The 16,256-nt window shown below is 48.4% G+C and overlaps 1 protein-coding gene across 1 annotated transcript; it reads right to left on the reverse strand.

The window, feature by feature from the left end:
* Nucleotides 1-1,456: 1,456 nt before the first annotated feature.
* Nucleotides 1,457-7,851, reverse strand: LOC138775067 (fucolectin-1-like). Its single transcript, XM_069955803.1, has 2 exons — nt 7,582-7,851; nt 1,457-1,674 (listed from the first exon to the last, which is right to left on the reverse strand). The coding sequence occupies exons 1-2, from the start codon at nt 7,797-7,799 to the stop codon at nt 1,512-1,514; spliced, it is 381 nt and encodes a 126-aa protein (XP_069811904.1). The 5' UTR covers nt 7,800-7,851; the 3' UTR covers nt 1,457-1,511.
* Nucleotides 7,852-16,256: the final 8,405 nt, after the last annotated feature.

The following is a 16,256-nucleotide window of genomic DNA, read 5'->3' on the forward strand; positions in this document are numbered from 1 at the left end:
TGACAAGTATAACCCCTGCAGCTGCCCCGGTCATTGCCCGCTCATAACACCAGCACTGTGGAAGTGGCCCCCAGGGGCCAGGGCATCGCATTAACAGCAGAGCAGAACATGACTTTTATGCCTCTTCTCCTGCTCTTGCACTGTGCTGAGGTCAGCTCGGAGGTCGGCCGTGCAGAGAAGACATAATATAGCGTCCCCGCTGCTGTTAACTTTTTCTTTTCTACAGTGTGTAAGTGATGCAGAGTATAATAACTCTGCATTGTTGAAAGGGTTAACAGCAGGAGACAGTATATCTATGTCTTATGTGATGTGAATACCTGTGAATACGAGGCTTCCAGTCTCCTCAGCGCTTCTCATGAGGCAACGGAGAGGAAACATGGCTGGGCACTGAGCCGTAACTAGTTGTAATGATAAGGACACAGGACGCTGATGCCGCCCCCCTCAAGGGCTGTGTTATCTGCCGCCTGAGGCGAAGACTTCACCTCGCCTCATGGCAGACACGGGCCTGCTGGAGGGGACGCTGCCGTCTGAGTGCCGGCTGTCACATCTCCAGCCTTCCTCTTCAGCCCCCCGCAGCAGGATCCCTTGCCCTGCAGCAGTATATGTGCGTCCTGGCTCGGGAGGTGAATCGGAGCATCAGCTGTCCAGCCCCCACCTCTCCACGCGGGACCCCCTCTCTCTCCCTGCACCAGAGCATGCGGCCGCCGGTGTGGGGGGGGGGGAAATACCGCAGATACCGTCCTGGCAGAGTTGAGGTCGGTTAAGCGACGCCAGTGACGGTATCGGTATTTTTGCGGTATACCGCCCAGCCCTAGGGTCAAGGCATGATTCTCCCTTGATGTTTAATTTTCTTAATATTTGCTTTAGGTCGCCCGTCATAAGACGTGTGGAGACTTACAGACCATTGCTGCTCCACTGAGAATTCTGGGAAGGAAGGTGTGAGAGCTATTTTGTTATATAATTGTATTGGGTAGCTATAATACCACTGTGTATGTTCCAAGTGGTTGCAATACTGGGTTATACCACTTGGATCGGACTATATGGTTTTGCGTGGATTTAGCCCTATGCTGTTTGCTCTGCAGGTCACTTCCGTTATAGTGTCGACAATAGTAGTGATGGTAGCTGCGGAATGGAGGACCGGCTACCTATCATCATGCTGCACAACATCCGGACGCTCGCTCCATAGCGTGCAGTCTAAATTTCCGATGCTGGCACGCATGGATGCGCCCGCATCAGAACACTGTGGCCCGAAAGATCATCCGGGAGGATCTTTTCAGAGACCGGCCGTTCCGTGACCCGGCTGGGTCACGGAACGGCCGGTCTCATACGCTGTATGAACATGGCCTATATCTGTATATAGTGCATATAGTGTTCTGTGGTCATTGCTGTCTCCGCTGCAGACTGTACATAGATATGAGAATTGCAGCAGTTCATATAGAATCATTTATTCTGATTACAGATTGCATTTTCTTTCCTCAGATTTTCTAGCTGGGGGTCTCTCCAGCCTCTGGTTACACACATGGCTTCTCGGTGCCCTCTGGGTAGATCTCCACTTCACACAGGTTAAGGATCTCCTCGCGGTCAGGGATGACGATGCTGATGTAGCGTCCCACCATTCCTGCACAACACAACCTGCTGACCAGTCCCGGCTCCGCCTCCGTGATGGTGCCGCACCTGAAAACAAAGACATCGGTCAGCACTGGCCCCGAGTGTGACCCCATCTGATTTTCCCCCTCACACCTCCCAATCACATCACCCACCTCCCCATCCCCCAGTCACGCCACCCTCACACTAGCATTGCTACACGGGCTACTAAGAGACTTAGCCTGCATTCCCACGTTCCGTGTTCCGTGAGGAATGCTTGTAACGGAGTCTCCCCCGCCCAGACAGCATCTGATAAGGTACTGAGAGCGGGGAAGAACTCTATTGATATGTGCGACGCTGTAATGAATCAGCCGGGCGCGGTGCATATCAGTACAGTTCTCCCTCACTCTCAGTACCTTATCAGATGCTGTCCGGGCGGGGGAGACTCCGTTACAGGCATTTCTCACGGAACACGGAACGTGGGAATGCAGCCTTAAAAAAGAAATCAGACTCAAGGTTTCAATCATTTTCTTTTGTTATGATTTTTTCCAGCATTGAAGTGACTGTAGCACCAGGCCCAGGCTGAAGCACTGGAGGCGGCCGACCCACCCTTAGTGGGAAGAACCCCCCGCCCCTCTATGACGTGACTGCATTAGAATCAATGGAACCCTATCATAGAGGGGCGGGGGTTACCTCCCACTAAGGGTGGGTCGGCCGCCTCCAGTGCTTCAGCCTGGGCATGGTGGTACAGTCACTTTAAGGACACTTTAATCAGGTGGTTAAAACAGCTTTATTTTCGTCTTTGAAGGGGAACTATAATCAGGTAAGCTCCCTAGTGGGCACAGAGAGCTGAGGATGAAGGTTAGGGTTATGCTGCGTTAAAACAAAGCGATAATTCATCCAATCGATCGTTTAACGATTTTGAAGCAACGTTTTGTTTTTTATTATGATCAGTGTTTAGACGAATAAATCGTTAGAAAAATCGTAAGAAAATTCGTAAAAAAAATTATTGTGATCGGTTTTAAGATCACTTAAGCCCATCTTTTACATAGGGTGAATCTTTGAAAGACTGTTTACACAAAGCGATCTGCGAATTTTTAGCGGACGATGAACGACGATTTTTGAACATGTTGAAAGAGCAAAATGAACGATTTCACGCTCGTTGCTTGATTGTTTGCTGTGTTTACACGGAACGATTATTGCTCAAAAGCGATCGTTATAGCGAAAATTCATACAATAATCGTTCCGTGTAAACGCAGCATTAGTTATGTCTGTTACCTTCATCCTGCACAGTAATGCTGCGTTTACACGGAACGATTATCGTTTGAATTTTCGCTATAACGATCGCATTTGAGCAATAATCGTTCCGTGTAAACACAGCAAACAATCAAGCAACGAGCGTGAAATCATTCATTTTGATCTTTCAACATGTTCACAAATCGTCGTTCCATCGTTCGCTAAAAATTCGCAGATCGCTTATGATTTTTCTAACGATTTATTCGTCTAAACGCTGATTGTTCTAAAAACCAAATTGTTGCTTCAAAATCATTAAACGATCGATTGGGCGAATTATCGCTCCGTGAAAACGTAGCATAAGACATTAGGAGCACTGGTGGCGGGGCTACACAGGTTACACACCAGTCATGTATACACTTACACTACACGTCTCCTCCATCATCCAGCAGTCATGTATACACTTACACTACACGTCTCCTCCATCATCCAGCAGTCACATATACACTTACACTACACGTCTCCGCCATCATCCAGCAGTCACATATACACTTACACTACACGTCTCCTCCATCATCCAGCAGTCACATATACACTTACACTACATGTCTCCTCCATCATCCAGCAGTCACATATACACTTACACTACACGTCTCCGCCATCATCCAGCAGTCACTTATACACTTACACTACACGTCTCCTCCATCATCCAGCAGTTACATATACACTTACACTACACGTCTCCTCCATCATCCAGCAGTCATATATACACTTACACTACATGTCTCCATCATCATCCAGCAGTCACATATACACTTACACTACACGTCTCCTCCATCATCCAGCAGTCATGTATACACTTACACTACATGTCTCCTCCATCATCCAGCAGTCATGTATACACTTACACTACACGTCTCCTCCATCATCCAGCAGTCATGTATACACTTACACTACACGTCTCCTCCATCATCCAGCAGTCATGTATACACTTACACTACACGTCTCCTCCATCATCCAGCAGTCACATATACACTTACACTACATGTCTCCTCCATCATCCAGCAGTTGCATATACACTTACACTACATGTCTCCTCCATCATTCAGCAGTTACATATACACTTACACTTACACTACATGTCTCCATCATCATCCAGCAGTTACATATAGACTTACACTATACGTCTCCTCCATCATCCAGCAGTCACATATACACTTACATTACATGTCTCCTCCATCATCCAGCAGTTACATATACACTTACACTACATGTCTCCTCCATCATCCAGCAGTTACATATACACTTACACTACACGTCTCCTCCATCATCCAGCAGTTACATATACACTTACACTACATGTCTCCATCATCATCCAGCAGTCACATATACACTTACACTACACGTCTCCTCCATCATCCAGCAGTCACATATACACTTACACTACATGTCTCCTCCATCATCCAACAGTTACATATACACTTACACTATACGTCTCCTCCATCATCCAGCAGTCATGTATACACTTACACTACACGTCTCCTCCATCATCCAGCAGTTACATATGCACTTACACTACACGTCTCCTCCATCATCCAGCAGTCATGCATACACTTACACTACACGTCTCCTCCATCATCCAGCAGTTACATATACACTTACACTACATGTCTCCTCCATCATCCAGCAGTTACATATACACTTACACTACACGTCTCCTCCATCATCCAGCAGTTACATATACACTTACACTACACGTCTCCTCCATCATCCAGCAGTTACATATACACTTACACTACATGTCTCCATCATCATCCAGCAGTCACATATACACTTACACTACACGTCTCCTCCATCATCCAGCAGTTACATATACACTTACACTACACGTCTCCTCCATCATCCAGCAGTCACATATACACTTACACTACACGTCTCCTCCATCATCCAGCAGTTACATATACACTTACACTACACGTCTCCTCCATCATCCAGCAGTCATATATACACTTACACTACATGTCTCCTCCATCATCCAGCAGTTACATATACACTTACACTACACGTCTCCTCCATCATCCAGCAGTTACATATACACTTACACTTACACTACATGTCTCCATCATCATCCAGCAGTAAAATATACACTTACACTACACGTCTCCTCCATCATCCAGCAGTTACATATACACTTACACTACACGTCTCCTCCATCATCCAGCAGTTACATATACACTTACACTACACGTCTCCTCCATCATCCAGCAGTTACATATACACTTACACTACATGTCTCCATCATCATCCAGCAGTCACATATACACTTACACTACACGTCTCCTCCATCATCCAGCAGTCACATATACACTTACACTACACGTCTCCTCCATCATCCAGCAGTCATGTATACACTTACACTACACGTCTCCTCCATCATCCAGCAGTTACATATGCACTTACACTACACGTCTCCTCCATCATCCAGCAGTCATGCATACACTTACACTACACGTCTCCTCCATCATCCAGCAGTTACATATACACTTACACTACATGTCTCCTCCATCATCCAGCAGTTACATATACACTTACACTACACGTCTCCTCCATCATCCAGCAGTCATATATACACTTACACTACATGTCTCCTCCATCATCCAGCAGTTACATATACACTTACACTATACGTCTCCTCCATCATCCAGCAGTCACATATACACTTACACTACACGTCTCCTCCATCATCCAGCAGTCACATATACACTTACACTACACGTCTCCTCCATCATCCAGCAGTCACATATACACTTACACTACACGTCTCCTCCATCATCCAGCAGTCATGTATACACTTACACTACACGTCTCCTCCATCATCCAGCAGTTACATATACACTTACACTACACGTCTCCTCCATCATCCAGCAGTTACATATACACTTACACTACATGTCTCCTCCATCATCCAGCAGTTACATATACACTTACACTATACGTCTCCTCCATCATCCAGCAGTTACATATACACTTACACTACACGTCTCCTCCATCATCCAGCAGTCATATATACACTTACACTACATGTCTCCTCCATCATCCAGCAGTTACATATACACTTACACTACACGTCTCCTCCATCATCCAGCAGTCACATATACACTTACACTACACGTCTCCTCCATCATCCAGCAGTCACATATACACTTACACTACACGTCTCCTCCATCATCCAGCAGTTACATATACACTTACACTACACGTCTCCTCCATCATCCAGCAGTTACATATACACTTACACTACACGTCTCCTCCATCATCCAGCAGTCACATATACACTTACACTACACGTCTCCTCCATCATCCAGCAGTCACATATACACTTACACTACACGTCTCCTCCATCATCCAGCAGTCATGTATACACTTACACTACATGTCTCCTCCATCATCCAGCAGTTACATATACACTTACACTACATGTCTCCTCCATCATCCAGCAGTCACGTATACACTTACACTACATGTCTCCTCCATCATCCAGCAGTCACGTATACACTTACACTACACGTCTCCTCCATCATCCAGCAGTCATGTATACGCTTACACTACACGTCTCCTCCATCATCCAGCAGTCACATATACACTTACACTACACGTCTCCTCCATCATCCAGCAGTTACATATACACTTACACTACACGTCTCCTCCATCATCCAGCAGTTACATATACATTTACACTACACGTCTCCTCCATCATTCAGCAGTTACATATACACTTACACTACATGTCTCCTCCATCATCCAGCAGTCACATTTACACTTACACTATACGTCTCCTCCATCATCCAGCAGTCATATATACACTTACAGTACATGTCTCCTCCATCATCCAGCAGTCACATATACACTTACACTACATGTCTCCTCCATCATCCAGCAGTCATGTATACACTTACACTACATGTCTCCTCCATCATCCAGCAGTTATATATACACTTACACTACACGTCTCCTCCATCATCCAGCAGTTACATATACACTTACACTACACGTCTCCTCCATCATCCAGCAGTCACATTTACACTTACACTATACGTCTCCTCCATCATCCAGCAGTCATATATACACTTACACTACACGTCTCCTCCATCATCCAGCAGTTACATATACACTTACACTACACGTCTCCTCCATCATCCAGCAGTCATATATACACTTACACTACACGTCTCCTCCATCATCCAGCAGTTACATATACACTTACACTACACGTCTCCTCCATCATCCAGCAGTCATGTATACACTTACACTACATGTCTCCTCCATCATCCAGCAGTTACATATGCACTTACACTACATGTCTCCTCCATCATCCAGCAGTTACATATACACTTACACTACATGTCTCCTCCATCATCCAGCAGTTACATATACACTTACACTACATGTCTCCTCCATCATCCAGCAGTCACATTTACACTTACACTATACGTCTCCTCCATCATCCAGCAGTCATATATACACTTACAGTACATGTCTCCTCCATCATCCAGCAGTTACATATACACTTACACTACATGTCTCCTCCATCATCCAGCAGTTACATATACACTTACACTACATGTCTCCTCCATCATCCAGCAGTCACATTTACACTTACACTATACGTCTCCTCCATCATCCAGCAGTTACATATACACTTACACTACATATGGGATCAGGTGATGTGCCTGCCATGTACCATATCTTTCTTGCTTTACTCACACTGGATTCTCATTTTTGGTAGCGTTTCCAACACGGACTTGAGCCCCCTTCAGGCGATCCCAGCAGCAGTCTTTCCTGTTCACTACAACCACAGCTCCGATCCTTCTGGGCTCATGAAGATCCAGTCTCCACCAGGGAGAAAAATCACTTTTGGTTAAGATACAGGATTTCATGCGGTACACTCCTTCACGATTCCCATCGATGGCATTGATCGCCATCCCACTGCCATGGTACACAGAGATCTGACTGGCCTTACCCTCCGGGGCAATGTTCCTTCCTGCCAGACAAAAACAAGAACACATCTAAGTAGGTTCTCCAAGGAAAACGTAAAGGAGAAGTCTGGCCCAAAAAAAAAAAAATCTGCTGCAGTAAGGGGGGTGCGGGAACATAATAAAGATATGTATGTGGGCCTGTGGGCGGGGAGACAGGAACAAGTGTGAACAGAACCTGAAGGGCGCAGTATATAATATCAGGACGTTACTACCACTGTAGCAGCCATGCCGTTATAAAGTTACTACTACACTTGACAGCTTAATGGTCAGTCAGGAAGGGGGGCCCAATCAAAGGTCTGCTATGGGCCAAAGCAATTTCTAGCTATGCCCCTGTATAATATTCCTAGTGAGGGATTAAACTTCCCAATAGAATGAGCTGTGTGAGGACTGAGATGTGTGAAATTGCGGTGGGAGCATGATGGGGATGCAGACTGTAGGGAAGATGAGTGGGATTAGGGTAGGGATAAAGATTGTAAGGAGGAACAATAGGGGAGAGCAGGCCGGAGATTCATACTGCTAGGAGGAGTAATGGAGGGAGTAAGAAGGAAATGCAAGAATCTCCAGCGTTTTTAAGGATTGTAAATGGGCCAGACTGTTATTCAGGGACTTGATACTCACGGTGACAATACTGCAACAGCATGCACTGTTATGTTGAGGGTTGTGAGCAGATATTCAATGCACTGGGGATTTAGACTGCCAAAAGGAGTTGTAAGGGGAGCAGGATGGGGATGCAGGCTCAGTGTCGGCCTGGAGTATCTGGGGCCCACCAGAGGAAATCATTCATGGTTCCCACCCTTCAGTCCCCAAAGCATTGCTAAGGTTTTGCACCGACCTCCTTCCCATCTTTTAGACCAATTTCAATTCAAGTACCCTCATGTGATGAGATGCTCTAGTCATGTACCCCAAAGCAGGGGCTGGCAGGTAAATTTGAGCCTAGGGGTAAAGTACACAGCACTGGTCCATGAGTAGCAGGCTAGCGGCTCATCCTTCAAGGACCACTGTGGCCCTTACCTATTATTTCCCTCCCCACATCAGTACAGGAAAGGTAGATGGCCACCCGGGCCACCTGTACTTCCTCCAGCGGCAATGCTCTGACAGTCCGCATAACATAGTCGTCCCTTCCAGTCATTTGTCAACAGGGAATTCCTACTGCTCCCTGTGAAGGGGTCAGAAGTCACTTTCCTGTATAAGTATATGTGACGGCTCAGCACTGAAACAGAACCATCCCATAGACTTATATTGACAAAGAGACTTCTGCCCCCTGAACACAGAGCAGTAGGGATCCCCTGGGACAAATAATGGGCTGGAAATGTTATCCAAACTGTCGGGACAGTACCACCGGAAAGAAGTACAGATCCAGGGTGCCATCTACCATCCTTGCACTGATATGGGGAGGGTAATAATAATTAAGGGCTGGAGTGCTGCTTTAAAGGGAACCAATTAGGACAATTATGCTGATATGGTTTTCAGCTACACAGTATAGATCTACAGTCCAGCTCCCCAAGGCTACCAGTCACTGAGTATAAGATGCTGGGAAAGCTGGGTGACCTCCATCATACTGACTACAGGATGCTGGAAAGCTGGGTGACCTCCATCATACTGAGCATAGATGGTGGGAGAGCTGGGTGACCTCCATCATACTGAGCATAGATGGTGGGAGAGCTGGGTGACCACCATCATACTGAGTATAAGATGCTGGGAAAGCTGGGTGACCTCCATCATACTGAGTATAAGATGCTGGGAAAGCTGGGTGACCTCCATCATACTGAGTGTAAGATGCTGGGAAAGCTGGGTGACTTCCATCATACTGAGAATAATAATATTATTTTTATTTATATAGCGCCAACAGATTCCACAGCACTTTACAATTCTGGGGGTACATACATAGACAAAAATAAGACATTACAGAGATCTACATATAATTATCCATACATGAGGAGTGTGGTCCCTGCTCGCATGCATCAGCTTACACACTATCAGGAGGGGGGGCGAGACAGAATGGCAGAGGGGCAAAGTGCATCATTGTTCTTATGGTCCGGCCATCATTATAAATAAGGCAGTGCAGGTAAGGGGGGTGAACCTGTCACCAACCAATGCATATGTGTACAAGTGCTTAAATGCTTAGCGTGTGTGTATATATGTGTCTGTGTTTGCATGTATGTGTGTATGTGTATGTGTGTGTGTGTGTGTGTGTGTGTGGAGGTGTGTGTGTGTGTGTGTGTGTGTGTGTGGAGGTGTCTGTGTGTGTGTGTGGGGGGGGGGGGGGGGGGGAGGGGGGGTTGAGGGTAGCAGTCAAACTAGGGAACCTGCTAAGCCTGCTTGAACAGATGAGTTTTGAGGGCAGGTTTGAAGCTTTGTGTATTGGAGGTGTCTGACAGTCTTGGGTAATGGATTCCATAGAACTGGTGCAGCTCGGGTGACGTCCTGGAGACGGGAGTGAGAGGTGCGGATCAAGGTGGATGTTACTCGTAAGTCGTTAGAGGAGCGTAAGGCACGGGTAGGAGGGTAGACAGAGATGAGGGAGGAGATATAGGGAGGTGCAGCACTGTGGAGAGCCTTGTGGGTGAGCAGGAGGACTTTATATTGTATCCTGTGTTTAACAGGGAGCCAATGTAGTGATTGGCACAGGGGGGAGGCATCTGTATAGTGACTGGCACAGGGGGGAGGCATCTGTATAGTGACTGGCACAGGGGGGAGGCATCTGTATAGTGATTGGCACAGGGGGGAGGCATCTGTATAGTGACTGGCACAGGGGGGAGGCATCTGTATAGTGACTGGCACAGGGGGGAGGCATCTGTATAGTGATTGGCACAGGGGGGAGGCATCTGTATAGCAGCTGGACAGGGAGATTAGCAAGAATTTTAGTAAGGTTGAGTTTTAGGAATAGGGAGGACATAGCGTTAAAGACGGCAGACAGTTACTGGTGTTCTGTAGAAGTGCGGGGGTGATATCACAGGAGGAGGTATATAGCAGGGGGTGATATCACAGGAGGAGGTATATAGCAGGGGGTGATATCAAAGGAGGGGGTATATAGCAGGGGGTGATATCAAAGGAGGGGGTATATAGCAGGGGGTGATATCACAGGAGGAGGTATATAGCAGGGGGTGATATCACAGGAGGAGGTATATAGCAGGGGGTGATATCAAAGGAGGGGGTATATAGCAGGGGGTGATATCACGGGAGGAGGTATATAGCTGGGGGTGATATTACGGGAGGAGGTATACAGCTGGGGTGATATCACTGGAGGAGGTATATAGCAGGGGTGATATCACGGGAGGAGGTATATAGCAGGGGGTGATGTCACAGGAGGAGGTATATAGCAGGGGGTGATATCACGGGAGGAGGTATATAGCAGGGGTGATGTCACAGGAGTGAGGTATATAGCAGGGGGTGATGTCACAGGAGGAGGTATATAGCAGGGGGTGATATAACGGGAGGAGGTATATAGCAGGGGGTGATATCACGGGAGGAGGTATATAGCAGGGGGTGATATCACGGGAGGAGGTATATAGCTGGGGGTGATATCACAGGAGGAGGTATATAGCAGGGGGTGATATCACGGGAGGAGGTATATAGCTGGGGGTGATATCACAGGAGGAGGTATATAGCAGGGGGTGATATCACTGTGAGGAGGTATATAGCTGGGGGTGATATCACGGGAGGAGGTATATAGCTGGGGGTGATATCACAGGAGGAGGTATATAGCAGGGGGTGATATCACGGGAGGAGGTATATAGCAGGGGGTGATATCACGGGAGGAGGTATATAGCAGGGGGTGATGTCACAGGAGGAGGTATATAGCAGGGGTGATATCACAGGAGGAGGTATATAGCAGGGGGTGATATCACAGGAGGAGGTATATAGCAGGGGTGATATCACGGGAGGAGGTATATAGCAGGGGGTGATATCACGGGAGGATAGTATATAGCAGGGGGTGATATCACGGGAGGAGGTATATAGCAGGGGTGATATCACGGGAGGAAGTATATAGCAGGGGGTGATATCACAGGAGAGGGTATATAGCAGGGGTGATATAACGGGAGGAGGTATATAGCAGGGGTGATATCACAGGAGGAGGTATATAGCAGGGGGTGATGTCACAGGAGGAGGTATATAGCAGGGGGTGATATCACGGGAGGATGTATACAGCTGGGTATCATCAACATAGAGATGGTACTGAAAACCAAACTTGCTGATGATTTGTCCGATGGGTAAAGTGTAAAATGAGAAAAGGAGAGAGAGAGAGGGAGGACCCAGGACTGATCCCTGAGGAACCCCGACTGTAAGGGGAGAGAAGATGAGGTGGAGCCAGAAAGTGATATGCTAAAGGAGCGGTCAGAGAATAGGAGAGAACCAGGAAAGGGCAGAGTCCTTGTGGCCGATTAGCGGAGCGTGGAGAGGAGGAGCTGGGGGCTACAGTGTCACATACAGATAGAGCGGAGCATGGAGAGGAGGAGCTGGGGGGCTACAGTGTCACATACAGATAGAGCGGAGCATGGAGAGGAGGAGCTGGGGGGCTACAGTGTCACATACTACAGATAGAGCGGAGCATAGAGAGGAGGAGCTGGGGGGCTACAGTGTCACGTACTACAGATAGAGCGGAGCATGGAGAGGAGGAGCTGGGGGCTATACAGTGTCACATACAGATAGAGCGGAGCATGGAGAGGGGGAGCGTGGGGGCTACAGTGTCACATCAGATAGAGCGGAGCATGGAGAGGAGGAGCTGGGGCTACAGTGTCACATACAGATAGAGCGGAGCATGGAGAGGAGGAGCTGGGGGGCTACAGTGTCACATACAGAGAGGGAGCATGGAGAGGAGGAGCTGGGGGCTACGTGTCACATACACAGATAGAGCGGAGCATGGAGAGGAGGAGCTGGGGGGCTACAGTGTCACATACTACAGATAGAGCGGAGCATAGAGAGGAGGAGCTGGGGGGCTACAGTGTCACGTACTACAGATAGAGCGGAGCATGGTGGGGAGAGCTGGGGAGGCTACAGTGTCACATACTACAGATAGAGCGGAGCATGGAGAGGAGGAGCTGGGGGGCTACAGTGTCACATACAGATAGAGCGGAGCATGGAGAGGAGAGCTGGGGGGCTACAGTGTCACATACAGATAGAGCGGAGCATGGAGAGGAGGAGCTGGGGGGCTACAGTGTCACATACAGATAGAGCGGAGCATGGAAGAGGGAGGAGCTGGGGGGCTACAGTGTCACATACAGATAGAGCGGAGCATGGAGAGGAGGAGCTGGGGGGCTACAGTGTCACATACAGATAGAGCGGAGCATGGAGAGGAGGAGCTGGGGGGAACAGTGTCACATACAACAGATAGAGCGGAGCATGGAGAGGGGGAGCTGGGGGCTACAGTGTCACATACTACAGATAGAGCGGAGCATGGAGAGGAGGAGCTGGGGGGCTACAGTGTCACATACAGATAGAGCGGAGCATGGAGAGAGGAGCTGGGGCTACAGTGTCACATACTACAGATAGAGCGGAGCATGGAGAGGGGAGCTGGGGGGGCTACAGTGTCACATACAGATAGAGCGGAGCATGGAGAGGAGGAGCTGGGGGGCTACAGTGTCACATACAGATAGAGCGGAGCATGGAGAGGAGGAGCTGGGGGCTACAGTGTCACATACAGATAGAGCGTGAGCATGGAGAGGAGGAGCTGGGGCTACAGTGTCACATACTACAGATAGAGCGGAGCATGGAGAGGAGGAGCTGGGGCTACAGGTCACTACTACAGATAGAGCGGAGCATGGAGAGGAGGAGCTGGGGGGGCTACAGTGTCACATACAGATAGAGCGGAGCATGGAGAGGAGGAGCTGGGGGGCTACAGTGTCACATACAGATAGAGCGCAGCATGGAGAGGGGAGCTGGGGGGCTACAGTGTCACATACTACAGATAGAGCGGAGCATGGAGAGGGAGGAGCTGGGGGCTACAGTGTCACATACTACAGATAGAGCGGAGCATGGAGAGGAGGAGCTGGGGGGCTACAGTGTCACATACTACAGATAGAGGCGGAGCATGGAGAGGGGAGCTGGGGGGCTACAGTGTCACATACTACAGATAGAGCGGAGCATGGAGAGGAGGAGCTGGGGGGGCTACAGTGTCACATACAGATAGAGCGTAGCATGGAAAGGAGGAGCTGGGGGCTACAGTGTCACATACAGATAGAGAGCGGAGCATGGAGAGGAGGAGCTGGGGGGGCTACTGTGTCACATACAGATAGAGCGGAGCATGGAGAGGAGGAGCTGGGGGGCTACAGTGTCACATACTACAGATGAGCGGAGCATGGAGAGGAGGAGCTGGGGGCTACAGTGTCACATACTACAGATAGAGCGGAGCATGGAGAGGAGGAGCTGGGGGCTACAGTGTCACTACTACAGATAGAGCGGAGCCATGGAGAGGGAGCTGGGGTCTACAGTGTCACATACTACAGATAGTCGTAGCATGGAGAGGGAGCTGGGGGGCTACAGTGTCCACATACTACGATAGAGCGGAGCATGGAGAGGAGGAGCTGGGGGGCTACAGTGTCACATACAGATAGAGCGGAGCATGGAGAGGAGGAGCTGGGGGCTACAGTGTCACATACAGATAGAGCGGAGCATGGAGAGGGGAGCTGGGGGGCTACAGTGTAACATACTACAGCATAGAGCGGAGCATGGAGAGGAGGAGCTGGGGGCTACAGTGTCACATACTACAGATAGAGCGGAGCATGGAGAGGAGGAGCTGGGGGGCTACAGTGTCCACATACAGATAGAGCGGAGCATGGAGAGGGGGAGCTGGGGGCTACAGTGTCACATACTACAGATAGAGCGGAGCTGGAGAGAGGAGGTGGGGGAGGCTACAGGAGAAGCAGTAGATGAGTGGGCTGTAGGTGTTTAAAAGGAAACCTGTCACCCCCCGTGCCGGGGTGACAGGCTCCCGACCCACGTTAGTGCCCCCCTATACTCACCTAATCCCGCCGGGTCCCGCTTCTGGAGGTGGTCGGGTGATGAAGATCTCACCCGCTGCAGCCCGGCGCGCGCTGCGTGAGTATAGGGGGCTCTAACGGGGGGTCGGGAACCTGTCACCCCGGCACGGGGGGTGACAGGTTCCCTTTAAGTTCATTAGACCGTGATAACAGGGAAATTCGGCAACACTTCTCTTATTATAATAAATCAGTGTATTGGGAGAACATGAAGTAATTCCAAAAGTTGACCACTAAGGGTCAATATTGCTCTCCATGCGAGTGCTTTTACAACCGTATGATTGAATTCACAATATTATGATCAGTACATATACTACTAACAGACTCTGCTGCAACAAGTAACGAGCAGGATTAAATATATTCAATTGATGCACGGGTATATCATACCACTTAGATCAAAGTCTCTAGGCATCCACACTGAATAGTAGAAACGAAAAATTCATACGGTAAACACGAGATGGAACACATACATTGTATCACACATGGATTAATCACATTCAAACTTGATGGGTGTGCCGGTACCCTGATCTAGTTACTAGACTTCAGGGCTAATGCCCATACTACTAGATGGAAATATACTAGCTAGTCTGTCTAGTCAGTCTTACTCTTCCCGTATAAGGCTGGACGGGATAGTGGCCCGCCAGTCCCGGGAACAGAGACAGATCGTACGGTATCAGGATTGAACATACACCCACACACACTCTGCTGCATCCCGAGTGTAACCACTCATCAGTGAGAATTAAAAGACCGACAGGCCCCCTCGACATGTTTCGGCACAACGTGCTTTTGTCAAGAGGTATGGGCACTGTGCCGCACTGCGCCTTCATAGGGTTCTTATACCTCCAAATAGAGTCCACCCTCCAATTACATTCACAGGGAGGAGCAAATCTACATATCCAATGAGGAGCACTCTAGGTAATGCTCGGATGCGCAGTCTCGTCTGCGCGAAGACTCGTCAATCATACAGAGTCCCGCACATCGAGACCCGCAGGTAAATGATACATGGGATCGGCAATACCAGTGACGTAGATGCGCAGAAAACCCTGCGCTAATACTTAGCTTATAATACATCTTGGGCACGGAAACTCTACATATATAGCCACAATGGATTCAGCGCTTTCTTTTCTATATTACCTTTCTATTGTATAAGAATATATATACTACTATTTTAAGATTTAATCAAAGCTCCAAGGGACAGGTATATGGGATTGATTATCACTATTTGACTAGATAGAGATGTTAAATCCTTATATAAATGCCGTAAAGGCGAAGCCCTCATTCAAACCTAATGGGCTAAGGCTTTTAAGTCTATAAATCCAGCGGACTCCTCTTGGGAGGAGTTTTAACATGCAGATTTCCCTCCCGTGGTCCCTGAGTGATCTTACTTATTCCCCAAGCTTTAAAACGCTGTGGGGGACCTTCATGAAAA

The sequence above is a fragment of the Dendropsophus ebraccatus genome, unplaced genomic scaffold (assembly GCF_027789765.1).
Source record: "Dendropsophus ebraccatus isolate aDenEbr1 unplaced genomic scaffold, aDenEbr1.pat pat_scaffold_1286_ctg1, whole genome shotgun sequence".
Classification (NCBI taxonomy): Eukaryota; Metazoa; Chordata; class Amphibia; order Anura; family Hylidae; genus Dendropsophus; species Dendropsophus ebraccatus.

Coding starts and splice junctions, on each gene's coding strand:
- LOC138775067 (XM_069955803.1), bottom strand. CDS start 7,799: ATGGCGATCAATGCCATCGATGGGAATCGTGAAGGAGTGTACCGCATG. Junction 1,675..7,581: donor ACCAAAAATGAGAATCCAGT/GTGAGTAAAGCA, acceptor CTTTGTTTTCAG/GTGCGGCACCATCACGGAGG.